Source organism: Mustela lutreola, chromosome 10, assembly GCF_030435805.1.
Source record: "Mustela lutreola isolate mMusLut2 chromosome 10, mMusLut2.pri, whole genome shotgun sequence".
NCBI classification, from domain to species: Eukaryota; Metazoa; Chordata; class Mammalia; order Carnivora; family Mustelidae; genus Mustela; species Mustela lutreola.
The window spans coordinates 77,844,383-77,858,819 of record NC_081299.1 but is presented as its reverse complement, the minus strand read 5'-3'; the positions used below and the strand labels follow the sequence as shown (position 1 = coordinate 77,858,819).

Below are 14,437 nucleotides of genomic sequence, written 5' to 3'. Positions count from 1 at the left end.
GCTGAGGCATGGGTATTGAAAGTAAAGTATGTTGCCTTATTATCAGTGACCTGAGAGGCTACTATGATAGGTGACATCAGTGTCCTAGGCAGTCTCTATAATAAAAGGCAGAGATACATTGAGATCAAGATTAAAGTGGGCCTGCAGCCAGTGGAAGATGCTAAAATGGTCCAGCCTTGAGCACTCTATCCCGATGGCTGTATATACTCAGGTCATAGATCTAGGCCATTTAATCCTCATAAGGATTAAGCCTGTGATGTTCAGCTATTCCCAGTATATTCCTCGGTCTCTATCTTGCCAGCTAAAGTCATTTTTTATGCTTTCCCTCTCATCACTTTCTGGTGCTCTTAGAGTTCAACTTTTTAAAATATGTGCTTCTTGGGTCTTCCCTCACCTCTCTGTCCAGAAAGCCAGTATGAGACATGCTTCTATGAAAGCATCTGTTCAGTATTTCTTTATGCACCCTTTTGCTTTTCTGTGTTCACGTTGACCTACCTTGGCTGGTGTGCTCCAGGAAGATGTTGTTGGACCCACTGTTTGCAGCTGTCCTCAAAGGTGCTTTCTGATGATGTTAATGATGACAGTGGTAACCTACAATAGTCCTTGATCTGCTATCAAAACTGGTCACAGTTTTCTTATCCAGGCTCGTGGTTTTCTTCCCTGTTTTGTTTTTTTTTTTTTTCCTGGACCAGGTTTATATACAGTCAGTTTTTATTCTGTGTGTTCTCTGTGCTTCATTTTTTGGAAAACCCCTTCAAGCTAATAGCTGGGATGTTGAAAGCACTGGCAGCTCCCCTTGGCAGCCCCTCTTCCTTAGCTTTTAGCACTTTTCTTTGGCAGAGGTCCCTTAAATTTTTAGAGGTTCAGGCTCACCTGAAAGAGAAGAAAGTCCTTTCTCTGGCTATCCAGAGGGATGACCCGCCCCTGGGGATTCTGTACTCTTACTTTTCAGCTTTATCATTTGCCTTGAAGGAGAAGACCGTTCTGAGGGAAGGTCACTTTTGTTCTGCCTTTGCTAACTTTGGGGGCAGCAGAGAGGTGTTCTGTTTGTTTGTGTTCTGCTATTATTGGCAGCTGAATCATGTTTTGGTTGAGGGTTGTATGGGTTGAATTACATGAGGTAGCCATTTTTGTAGTGTAAAAAAAAAAAAAGGGCTAGATATTGGCAGTATCATCGAGTTCAACCTATCCATAGACTCTGAACTAACTTATAGCTTCTCTTAACAGTGATCTGTGAAAAGGGATTCCAAATGCCACCCCAAGTGATTTTAATGGAAAGCCAATGTTAAGATTCGTCTTTCTGTTGCTTCTTAGGTCACTCTGCACCTAAATCCCATCTCCTCAGTCCACATTCACCACAAGCCTGTCGTGTTCCTGCTCAACTCCCCACAGCCCCTGGTCTGGCATCTGAAGACAGAGAGGCTTGCAGTTGGGGTCTCCAGACTTTTCTTGGTAAGTGTTCGAAGCCCTCCCAAAGTGTCCTTAGCACAAGGATATAACGACCCTAAAACATGGCAGGTCTTTTTAAAATTAAGGCTTATTTCATTGAGATAACACCCAAGTCCACAGTGTGTTAAATCTGAAGGGTGCTCCTAGCAGGGTTTGGATGGTGGAGAGAAGCAGCCACAGCGACAAACACTGCACATGTGTGTCCGACTGGGGACGGAAAGTCAAGTCCAGTCTGCACGTTAGAGCAGGACCTGCAGTTGTACTCTGTGTGGCCTGGGCTTTGGTCTCAGCTCTGAGACTCCTCTGGTGGCATCAAGAGTAATGTAAACATTGTAAATAGCCACTAGGTGTGTGGTCTCTGACCATGAAATAAATACACACAGGCCCATTCTATTTGTATATAACACAGGCCCACTTTCTGATACGAGGATCTGTTTGTTGAGAAAGTGACACAGCGAGTTCCAAGATGAAAACATTTGTATTTTATAAAAAAGCTGGAACCCAGCTCTTGTGGAGAGATCCAAATATTACCTACTATTTGTAAATCATGTCCTTTTGAGTTTGCCAAAACATTCAAGTTTGCTAGTTGTGGAGAAATTGATGGGTTGTTTGGATGGAATTGTTGGGGTATGATATCATGTCTGATGATGAGCAACACTGCCCTTCGCAGTGATAACTCATGTTGTCTGTTGCTGGAGCTCCGTGCTCATGTCCTTAACTACAGAGCCTTGGGCTTTTAAACTTACTCTTTGCCCCAAAGCATCCAGAACAACAATAGGCCTCGGTTAATAGTCTTTCTCTTGCCGTGTGAGCTGACTTGGCCCAATGAATGGCTCTTAATCCATATCTGTATTTTCTTGTCACTTGTATTTGAAGAATACTTTTTAAAAACTCAAAGGTACTTATTGAATAAAGTAGGAGTCTGTAATCAATACAGCTAAGAAGTAGATAAATTAGTAAAAAGGGATGAGGGACAGCTCTTCTTCACAGTCATGTGCCAATCAATAATATCGAAGGAATGGTGGAGTTAGAAATTCCTGTTTTTGCAGTCATTATAGTAAAAGCTTATTGGGCAAGAATCCTCAGGAGAAGTTAGATGTAGGGGTGCCTGGGTGGCTCGGGTGGTTAAGCAGCTCTTGATTTCAGCTTGGGTCATGATCTCAGGTCATGAGATCAAGGCCCACATCAGACTCTGTGCTCAGCATGGAATCGCTTGGGATTCATTCTTCTCCCTCCCCATGCTGGTGTGCTCTCTTTCTCTCTCTCTAAAATAGATAAGTAAATCTTTTGGGGGGGTAAAAAAAGAAGCTAAATATAGCAAAGGTGGAGGGAGTTTGAGGAATAGTATATTTATGTAGTCTCAAATTACTTATTAATAACAAAAGAAAAATAAGTGACTCTATACCCAACAATACCTTGACCAAGTGATCCAAGTCAACATCACCAGTATGGTGCAGGTGGACACTGTGTACCTTTAAATATGGCCCCCTGAGAAAGGACACAGCATCATTTATGTTGTATTCTAGCCACATGCACATATCCTGAATCTAGTCATGGGGCTTTGGACAAAACCAAATGAAATGACATACTTTCAAACCCAGACAGGACTTAGTCTGTAAGCTCTTAACCCAGCCTGCCTCTTGCATACCCATAGTCATTGTCAGTCTCCCGTAATTAAAGGCATTTGTGATAGTGAGTATAATGGCTCTGATGATGAAGTTTTATATACATTTAGCCCTTAGAGTAATGAGCTCTATTGTCCAATATTGTAGGCACTAGCTATGGGTGGCTCTTTAAATTGAAATTAACTAAAATTACAAATATATTGGGGCCTCTGGCTGGGTCAGTCAGTTAAGCATCCGACTCTTAGTTTCGGCTCAGTGTCAGGGGGGTCATCAAGTTCTGCACTCAGCATGGGGTCTGCTTAAGATTCTTTTCTCTCTCTCTCTGCCTCTCTTCCCCCCATGCTTGCGCTTACTCTTTCTCTCAAATAAATAAATATTTTTTAAAAATTAAATTAAATTAAAATATAGTTCCTCAGGCATACCAGCCCCACTGCTGGTACTCAGCAGCTCTAGGAGTCTACCACACTGGGCAGTTTATGGGAGAGGTTATGGGCAAAGGCTTTGCTCACCCTCCTCTGAATGCAAATAATAACTCAAGGCAAATTATTTTTTTATGTGAGCCTGATCTTCCTCACTTGTAATATGGGAAAATTAACAGTCTCTGCATCACGGTGTTGTTGTCTTGATTAGGTGAGATTACATGTAACATGTACAGTACCTGACCCCATTACCTGCTGTTGTAACTGTTTATTATTAATCGTAGTAAAGAACACTTGGGAAGGATGTTGAATATATATTTCTAATTATAAATATCTGGCTTGGCTTGTCCAAGATTGAAAGGAGTTCCTATCTCTCAGGGCTACAGGTCCAGATGTAAAGTGGGGTCCAGATATATCATAGTTGTTCTGGTCCGTTTTAGGATTCTTCATGAACCTATCACTCCATGGGTTTTAATGGAAAGTATCTCAGTCCTCGTTATTATTTATTTGCTTTAATTTTGTTTAAGATCTGTAAGAACTGTTTCTGGGCCATCAGTTTAAAATGCACTAACAATGAAAACAGGAGATGGCTTTAATTAACAGTGGAACATCATCCCCACTTGGAGTTAATCCCGTGGAAGGAGATTACACATCAAGTGATGCGCCTAAAATTACCAGTAAAGGGGAGGCAGCATTGGGAGAAGGCAAAGATTTAAATTCGGGGACACTTGAGCTCTGCTTTTTTGTCTAGCAGGCTTTCTTTGGGGAGAATGGTTTTCTCCCATCTGTACATCCTTCAGGGTAGAACATCTTTTCTTCCTTTGGGTTCTCAGGTCAGTGGACGAGTGATGCAAGCTCTCTAACAAGCTGGGTAGCTGTCCCTAAGAGAGAATATGTGAAGTGAAGAAGGGAAGGCAAGCTCTTCCCTTGCTCTGTGTAGCTGGAAAGGAATTTCAGGGTCTGCTCCTCGGCTGGACAGCTGTTGTAGCAGACGGCTCTGCTGCTGGACAGAAAACCAGTGGTGAATTCTGTTTATCCACTTACAGTAGTTAAAAGTTAAAGTTTGGAGATAAGATAATCACATTATTTTACAAACACTTCAGAAGGCCCATGGAATTTTTAGAAACTGGGGCTAAGCCGTTTCCATCATTGTCTTCTCCCAGGTTACCCAGCGAGCTCAGAGTTGCAGAGGAAAGAGGCAATCTTTTTAGAGGATGGGGTTGGGGGGTGCAGAGGAAGAGGGGGGAGAGAGAATCTCCAGCAGACCTCCCACTGAGCCCAGAGCCCAAGGCAGGGCTCAATCTCACAACCTGGAGATCATGACCTGACCTGAAGAGTTGGCTGCCAAGCCACCCAGGGGTCCTAAGAGGCAGTCAGTCCCTTGATGCTCAGTCTGATGTGTATGTCTGCATTACTGTCTTAAAGCTATCTTTACTTTACAGGTAGAGTTACAATACTAAACAGTTTGGGGTTTTTTTTTCTCTTAAGTAAGGTTGTGAGAAAAGTTGAAGCAGTGGTATCTACTCCTCTGTTCAGGATGACCTTTATTTTTTTTTTTTTTTAAAGATTTTATTTATTTATTTGACAGACAGAGATCACAAGTAGGCAGAGAGGCAGGTGGGGAACTCCCTGCTGAGCAGAGAGCCCAATAAAGGGCTCAATCCCAGGACCCTGAGATCCTGACCTGAGCCAGAGGCAGAGGCTTTAACCCACTGAGCCACCCAGGTGCCCCTCGGATGACCTTTAAATTGAACTTGACATGTCTTCATGACAGTTGCCCCGACTTTGAAGGGGGACCTTTCATAGTTCGTTAGCAGGAGCTTGTGTTGTTCTCATGTCTCAGCCACCCATGAGAGTGACTAAAAACATTATACTTTAGGGGTGCCTGGGTGGCTCAGTGGGTTAAGCCTCTGCCTTCGGCTTAGGTCAGGATCTCAGGGTCCTGGGATTGAGTCCCACATTGGGCTCTCTGCTCAGTGGGGAGCCTACTTCCCCCTCTCTCTCTGCCTGCCTCTCTGCCTACTTGTGATCTCTCTCTCTCTCCCTCTCTGTCAAATAAATAAATAAAATATTTTTAAAAAAAATAAAATAAAAACATTATACTTTAATAGTGTCTAATAAAGATCTCTGGCTTTTTCTGTCAGATCATTCTAGGCCTTCTTATGATTTCACAGTGCGGGCAAGAAGGAGCATGTCAGGCTGGGAGACAGTGGGATTGAGTTTCCTCTGAGAGTGAAGTTGCTTTATCTGGTTGTTCTGGTTCCATGGGAAACAGGAGTGGGATGAAGAGTGATTGTTTTATTGTCAAGTAGTGAGTCTGTAAGTGTGAGTTTCTCTCTCTGACACGTGCATGTGCATACACATATGTGCATGTGCACGTGTGTGATGCAGCTGTCAGAGCTGTGTAGATTTTCTTCTGTAGGGTGTTTGGGTGGCCCAGACAGTATTACATAGGTTCAGGTTGTCCCTCCATGCAATTAGAAGTAAGAATAGTCCTACTCTCTCAGTCTGCAAAAACTTTATTTATGCAATTATTTCCACACTGAAGAAAAAGCATAGTGCAACTGGGCAATAAAAGTCTGAGCTGTCAACCTGAGTTTGTTTTAAAAAAAAAAAAAAGAAGATTGGGACAGTACTAGATTGTCTTTAAAAATATGCTACCATGTGAATAGACATTCACCAAAGAAAAAACACGAACAGCCAATAAGCGCATGAAAAGATACTCAGTATCATTAGTCATTAGGAAAATGCAGACTTAAAACCACAAGATGCCACTTCACAGGGGCGCCTGGCTGGCTCAGTGGGTTAAAGCCTCTGCCTTTGGCTCAGGTCATAGTCCCAGGGTCCTGGGATCGAGCCCCGCATCGGGCTCTCTGCTCAGGAGGGAGCCTGCTTCCCTTCCTCTCTCTCTGCCTGCCTCTCTGCCTTCCTGGGATTTCTGTCTGTCAAATAAATAAATAAAATCTTAAAAAAAAAAACAAAAAAAAATGCCACTTCACACTCACCAGGATGGCACTAATTAAAAAAAAAAAAAAAAACAGATAATAACAAGTGTCATTGAGGATGTAGGGAAATTGGAGCCCTCATAAATGGCTGGCCTTAGAAGGCAGTTGGGCAAACCATATGTCTATAGAAAAACTTGCCCACTAATGTTCATAGCAACATTATTCTTAACAACCCAAAAGTGGAAACATCCCAAATACCCATCAACTGATGGGTGGGTTAAAAAAGATGTATATCCATGCAATGGAATATTATTTGGCCATTAAAAGGAATGACTTATTGATACATACCAAAATATGAATGAATCTTGAAAACATAAGGGAAAGAAGCCAGACATAAAAGGCCGCATGTTGGGCGCCTGGGTGGCTCAGTGGGTTGAGCCTCTGCCTTTGGCTCAGGTCATGATCTCAGGGTCCTGGGATCGAGTTCCGCATTGGGCTCTCTGCTCAGTGGGGAGCCTGCTTCCTCCTCTCTCTCTGCCTGCCTCTCTGCCTACTTGTGATCTCTCTCTCTGTCAAATAAATAAATAAATAAATCAAAAAAAAAAAAAAAAGGCCGCATGTTGTGTGATTCCATTTGTTTCCAGAATGGGTAAATCCATAGAGACGGAAAATACATCAGTGATTACCAGGGTTGGTGGGACAGGAGAATGAGGTGTGACTACTAATGATACGGAGTTTCTTTGGGGAATGATAAAAATGTTCTGGAATTAGATAGTGATTATTAGAGTACAACTGTGAATGTACTAAAAACAGTGAATTGTAGGGACGCCTGGGTGGCTCAGTGGGTTAAGCCACTGCTTTCGGCTCAGGTCATGATCCCAGGGTCCTGGGATCAAGTCCTGCATCGGGCTCCTGGCTCGGCGGGGAGCCTGCCTCTCTCTCCACTTCTGCCTGCTTCTCTGCCTGCATGTGTGCTTTCTCTCTCTCTGACAAAAAAAAAAACAAAAAACAAAAAACAGTGAATTGTAGAGATTAAAAGGATGGATATTTAATATGTGAATTATATCTCAATTAAGTTGTTAGGAAAAAAAGTCTCTCCAGCAGTCTTTAAAAATTAAGGTGTAAGGGCACCTGGGTGGCTCAGTCATTAAGCCTCTGCCTTCAGCTCAGGTCATGATCCCAGAGTCCTGGGATCAAGCCTGGTGTCAGGCTTCCCGCTCCACAGGGGCCTGCTTCTCCCTCTCCCGCTCTCCCCCTGCTTGTGCTCACTCTCTCTCTCTGTCTAATAATTAAAGAAAATCTTTTTTTTAATGATTTAAAAAACAATTTAATAAACATATAATGTATTTTTAGCCCCAGGGGTACAGGTCTGTGAATCGCCAGGTTTACACACTTCACAGCACTCACCACAGCACACACCAACCCCCCATGTCCATAACCCCACAACCCTCTCCTTCCCTCCCTCCCCCCCCACCAGCAACCCTTGGTTTGTTCTGCAAGATTAAGAGTCTCTTATGGTTTGAATAAAGAAAATCGTAAAAAAAAAAAAAAAAAATCAAGGTGTAAAACCAATGAACTGGATTTAAAAATGTATCTTTTTACTTTATTCCTTGTACCTGATTTTTGTTTTGTTTTGTTTTAATCTTGTTTTATTGTATTCCAAACCTGAGTGCGCCCTCCTGGTCCACAGACTCAGAGCCCTGGGACAAGCAAAAATGCTCAAGACAAGACCTAAAGTGTCTAATTGTCTAATCGAGAGGCTCAGCCAGCCTTTCAATGTCAGGCTTAGCTGTTTTACATGCTTCTAAGGAGGAAAGGCATCTAAGAGGAGGAGAGCCAAAAAATAAGCAGCAACTTCTTCCACTCTCACTAGTCCTTCAGGTTACTGTGCTGCAACTTCTATTTTGCAGCCATTTACATTAAAAATAAGAAATGGGGGTGCCTGGGTGGCTCGGTCGTTAAGCGTCTGCCTTGGGCTCAGGTCATGATCCCAGGGTCCTGGGATGGAGCCCCACACCCCATTAAATTTGTAATTCAGTTAACGACAATTATTTCTTTTTCATATGCCCATACGATATGTGGGACATACTTATACTCAAAAATTATTCACTATTTATCTGAAACTCAAATTTAACTAGCTGTTCTGTATTTTATCAGGTAACTCTACTCAGAGGTAACTCAGATTTTTGTTTCTGCTGAACATGCTGGCCTGGTAACAGGAGGCCTGAGTACTAGGAGGCTGTGCCACTAACTCGTTCTGTATCATTGGACAAAATCACTTCAGTCCCTGGGCCTCAGTTTCCTCATCCCTATAGTGAGGAGGTGGTACTAGCCAGTCTCTAAAGAGATTTTCTGATTCTTTGATAATATGGCTGCTAGATGTTACATCCCAGTTTAATTGGAAACAGAAAATGGTAATCTGAACATTGCCTCTTCAGCAAATCCAAGTAAATATCAGGGCAGAGCAGTTGAGGGGGGGAAAAAAATGAAAGAAACCAAACACTATGCTATTGGCTTTGGAATAAAAATAAATCAAGATTTAATCCTAATGAAAAAATGTAAATGAATACCAGGGACATGCTTAATATTTAAAATCTAGTTTTGTGTTCCAGAGATGGGGGGAGGGGTGGGTGAAGAGCCTGAGGTTGCCAAAATCTGGTTTATTCCTTTTACTTCAACTTGGGGGAAAAAAGGTCTAACTATTTTGGGCCTCTGCCACCAAACCACAGGCAGTTCTGGGTCTGCACTGCAGTTTGGATGACTGACAAGCCTCAGTGAAAAACAAGTGCTATTTGTTTTCCTGTGCCCAGTATTTAACTGGAAATCAGAAGGCAAAATTTCCAATCAGTTGTTAAATAGCCCCAGATGTGCGCTCAGCTCCGCTCGAGGAAGGGACACGCACAGCCTATGCCACGGCACATGTCCACACGTTCCTTTTCATGACTCCAAGTGATGTGTAACGGAGGGTTGTAGTATCCAAAAATGCCCTTTGAATAACTCAGGCATTCACGTTGGGTTGTGGAGGAGGGAACTTTAAAAAAAAAAAAAAATTCCCATATCCTTCACTACGTTACATTTAAAAATCTGGAAATGATTTTTTTTTTTTTCCTCTCAAAATTCCTCCTTTCCCTTATTTGGCAGCTCTCCCCACATTTAGGAAAACATGGATTAGCATACCTGGGATGACGGCTTATGCATCTACTTGTTCATTCATCCCACACTGGGTTTTTAGTGCCTGGAGGCTGTTGGGAAGTAAGGCTGGGTATGGAGAATTCCAGAGAGAAGTGGAGTGGACTGCCTGCCCTCGAGGAGCTGCCCGTCGGAGATGAAGAGATGGGCAGTTGCTGTTCAGTGTAGGAGGTACCATTGTTGGCTTCTGAAGGTGGGAGAAGCTGAGACACCCCTCTGTGAGGCAGGCCAAGGATCAGTATGGGTCAGGGTTGCAGACGCGAGCACAGCTCCTTGCTCCACCCCCAGTGTCCCTCCTGTATGCTAGGAGTGTACAGACCAGGGCTCCATGTATACCCTTTCGGATTTTCCAGTGAGGCTTTCCCCAGATAGATTCTCTCTCAGAGACAGATGAAATAACTAAACATTTCAGGATTTGTTCTTCTTTTTAAAAAATGTCTCTTGTGGAATGACTCACTGTGCCCTGTGGGATATATCAAGTGGTTGTGTACCATACATTTCTGTTCCAGAAGCTGCTTATCTGTTGGTTTTGTGGCTTGTCTGTAAGAGCCCTAATTGTACAGAGCTTGATCCTCTCATGAACTGGGGTCAGTCAACTACCATATTTCCTAGGAACGAGTTTCTGGCCCATTTGTGGTAAAAGAGCTCTTCCTAAATGTCACTGTGGCAATTAGAGTGTTGGCAGGAGTCCAGTTTCAGCTGGCAATCCTGGTCCAGAAAGAGTTTCTTGGAAGACTTCCTAGGATTTATCTTCACTTGCCGGGTTGAGGCTTATGAAGTTTGCCAGTGAGTGGCCCCTTGGCCTTATGGAGTTTGCCTGGGTGTATTCTTCCTGATCAAGACATCCTGTCCTGGAGGGTTCACGTAAGCGTCGACTTTTCCTGGCTCGGCTGGACTTGCCGTGTCATGTCTGTGTGTAGGCCTGAGCCACATCTCTGTGAAGGATTTGCTTTCACTCAACAAATTGAGGTTAAATAAACTCAATTTTACCGAGGAGGGAAGGCTGGTTTCTTCGCGGAGAGTTCTGTTCCTTGCTTTAAGGCTTTACTGTCCAAGGCTAATCTGGCAATCTGATGGGGCTGCCCCTCCCAGGTTCTGGGCAGTTGTATCAAATGTGACATTGCTGGTGCCCTTGGTTAATGTCGTGGGGAGCCTCCAGGGACTGTTCAGTAGAAGAAGTGAGTGTTTTGTTAAGGGAGGTTGCAGAATATTTTTTCATGTCATAGGAGGGAGAGAAACCTGTCTCCTGGGAGATTGTGGTGAGGCTGGCTTGAAAGCTCATGGTAATGCCTTGGTTCTCTCATAAGTTGTTGACAGTGGGCCGGCCCTTGGTAAGCATTCCCCACAGGTGGCTTGCATTCCCCATCTCTGGTGGGGACTGTGTGATGGCCCGACTCCTTCCTCGGCATGGAATCATCGGGTTCATTTGAGGCAGCCCAGTTCTGGCCCTCTAGACCTCCATCATCCAACCCCTGGCTTGGAAACTGATTTCTGCATGGAAAGAAAGAGTCCCTTTGGCCTTTCTTATTTCTTTGTCCGAGGTAGAATGTGTATCCCGAGAACAGTTTTTGCTCTCGGTTTTTGCCGTCGGTCCTCAGATGGCCTCTGAATGCCCCTGGGCCAAGGAGTCCTCTTCACTCTGCCCCTGCCTTTCCCCGTTTGGGTGGTGAATGACACAGCTGTGAGCTGAAACTCAGAGGGGACCTAGAGGTCAGGGGCTTCTCCATCTGCCACCTTGGTTGAAAGCCCACAAAAGCCCATTTGATCTCTAGCCCTTCCATGTTCATCACAGAGAGTCTGTTCTGGAGATGCTATAGTTTCTGGCTGATACAAGCTGCTGGGCCATGTTCAGACCTACTGTTTGGAGCCACTACTGCTCTAACCCTTGAAAACAGGGTTCATATATCCTCTCCTGGCAGTTTGGACAAGAAGGCAATGGTCCAGTCACAGTGAGGAATGAATTGTGGCCTGTCAGCCAGACGACCCTTGTGGCCTGTCTTGAAGCTGTGTATACATGTATGTGTACATTTGACAAACACTTAGAGCTAGGCCCTCTTCCAAGCAGTTTACATATATTACCTTATTTAACCTTTGTAACAAGCCAGTGAAATGGGTCCTGTTATTTTCCACATTTTAACATGAGGGAATCCATTTCCACAAAAAGAGGTTTGTTCACTTGGTAAGTGATCAGTAAGGATCTTCTTGGTTATTATCTCCTGGTGTTCTATTGCTAGGGGGCTAAAGTGGGGCTCTGTCCACCCAGCTCTGCTGAGTTCTTGAGTTCAGTAGCTGACTGCTCCCTGCTCCTTGATAGTGGAGTAAAACAGCTCTCTAGTGGGAAAGAAAGTCTATGGTTCTGGTGTCAGCTCTGCTTTCTACCAGCTGTGTGGCTCAGGCAGATCCTGTAGCTTCTCTGAGTCTTAATTTCCTTGTCTATAAAATGGAACTTGGATTATCGATCTTGATAAAGAGGAATTCTGTAAAGGGAATTCTAAGAACCTATTTGGAGCCATGCACTTGTAAATTGCCGTTTGTGTCCGTTGGAACCCGGGTTAGCAGATTGGATGTAACTTAAAAGAAAAAAAGAAAAATCTTTCCTGGTGAGGGATTTCCCATAAGTACTTCTGGAGGGCAAAAACAGACTGAGGATCAAGGCAAGTAATAGTAATGATGCCAACGTTTTATTTTTTCCTGAAAAATACCCTTTACTTTTTGTTTTCCCTCCTTTTCCTTCCTTCCTTTCTCTCTCTCTCTCTTTTCTTCTCTTTTTTCTTTAAGGGAGGGGAGAGAGCATGCACACGTGAGTACCAGGCTGGGGGGGGGGGTGCAGAGAGAGAAGGGAATCTTTTTTTTTTTTTTTTTTTAAAGATTTTATTTACTTATTTGACAGACAGAGATCACAAGTAGGCAGAGAGGCAGGCAGAGAGAGAGGGGGAAGCAGGCTCCCCACTGAGCGGAGAGCCCTTTGTGGGGCTCGATCCCAGGACGGTGAGATCATGACCTGAGCTGAAGGCAGAGGCTTTAACCCACTGTGCCACCCCGGCGCCCCAGGAGAAGGGAATTTTAGGCTGGGTCAGTGTTGAGCCCAATGTGGGGCTTGATCTCATGACCCTGAGATCATGACCTGAGCTAAAACCAAGATTTGGACACTCAGCTGACTAAGCCACCCAGGCTCCCCTGAAAAGTACCCTTTAGATGGCACATGTACTTTAAATTTTGGGTCATGCTCATCCTAAAATCTTGCTAACATTGGCAGATGAGAAAGAGTAAATTTAGGAGTCTGGAGAGCTCATTTTCTAAGACCGTTGAGGGTCCCTGTGTGGCCTGGGACTCTGCTTTGGAAAACTGTACATTATAAAGCAGCTCACGCTTCATTAATTTGGTTACTTGTGCGGACTGAATCTGTGTTTCAGGTGGAGTGACATATTTTGCTTCTCTTTGTATATTCACATATACTATCATTTCTGTAACATTGCCATGGGAGATTCGAGTATTGCTTTTGTAGTGGCCCACATTCAAGTTTGTGCGTGTTTATACTCATGTGGCAGCATCTCAGAGCTTTCTTCCTGGACATGTGCAAACATGTTGGGTGTTAAGAACAGAGGGCACTTTCAGTCCTTTAGTTCTTTCTAGTTCAGCAAAAATAAAAATTAAAAGCAGAGGGTGACCGTCATGAATATTTTGAGAAAAAGCGTTGAGTATGTTTTACGTTGTTTTAGTAGAAGAAAGTAATCTGGTTGTAGATGCAAAATAAAAAACACCCAAGAATTTTTAAATGGTTGCATGGACTTGTATTTCTTGAATGCATGGTCGGCAGATACCATAATCACATGGTTCATGAATATGTAGCATTACAAATTATGACTGTAGGTTCTGGGCATGGAAGTTATTATTTCTTTAAAACAAACTTTAAAAAAAATTGACTCATGATATATGGTTAATAGAAAACAGGTTTCAGATCACATTTCACATCACGTGGCTTTGGAGGAAATGGGCAAGCGCAGCCCCCCCCCGCCCCTCCCCCCCAGGAATTGGGTAGGGAGAGCGTGTGATTTTTTTCCTCTTTCAGAGTACAGGGTTTAGTCCTCATTTGGGAGGTAAATATTTCAGTACTGCTCCAGTACTTTATGTGAGTTTGTTTTTACTGGACTTTGTGCACAAAATACACCAAAGCATAATCTCAATGCCTTTCTGTGTGGACACTGTTATGAGTCCTAGGGCCCATCTGTAGAGATCCTATTTACATATAAACCTAAATTCTAGAGAAATGCCTGTTCTACTTTATATCTTTTTTTCCTCTAGAATGGAACTAGTAAATACTTGACACGGCAGGTGTTTTGGAAATACGGATGTGTTTTTCTTTGCCTTATTTGTTGTTCTTGTTTTGCTCTATTTTTCCTAATCAGACAACTCCAAGAAGAGATTTGTCTGCACAGGGGTCAGGGGAAGGGAATAGGAATGGTAAAAGTTGGGGGGTAGGGCCAGACAGAAGTGGGAGAGGAGATGATTTTGATTGTCTACGCGCTACCCCTTGACCAATTCTAAAGTCTATAAATATGTGAAGCTGGGTGTGCAAGCAGAGCAGAGCAGCCGCAAAGAGCTAGCTAGACAGCCTCAATAGCAGGCATTCACCCGACTGATAACTCAAGCTCCAAATGGACCACAGCTGAGACATGGGGTGTGTGTTTGTGCAGTTCCTGGAACACATTTTCCTCTGAGATGTCAGCCGGCATTTCTTTATCTTTGGGGAACTGTGGCTCCTCTGATTTCACAAGGCCTATTTCTTTCTTTTTAGATGTGCAGGAGGGTG

The 14,437-nt window shown here is 43.6% G+C and overlaps 1 protein-coding gene and 1 long non-coding RNA gene across 5 annotated transcripts in view; one reads left to right on the top strand and one right to left on the bottom strand.

Moving 5' to 3' along the window:
• TGFBR3 (transforming growth factor beta receptor 3) overlaps positions 1-14,437 on the top strand; it is a 197,851-nt gene that overhangs the window by 122,770 nt on the left and 60,644 nt on the right. For all 4 annotated transcript variants that reach the window (XM_059138273.1, XM_059138271.1, XM_059138274.1 and 1 more), the window contains one exon: positions 1,315-1,452. In XM_059138273.1, coding sequence (XP_058994256.1) covers positions 1,315-1,452 — 138 coding nt within the window. The remainder of the gene's footprint in view (positions 1-1,314; positions 1,453-14,437) is intronic.
• LOC131810382 (uncharacterized) overlaps positions 1-14,437 on the bottom strand; it is a 44,114-nt gene that overhangs the window by 21,960 nt on the left and 7,717 nt on the right. The gene's annotated exons all lie outside the window — the stretch shown is intronic.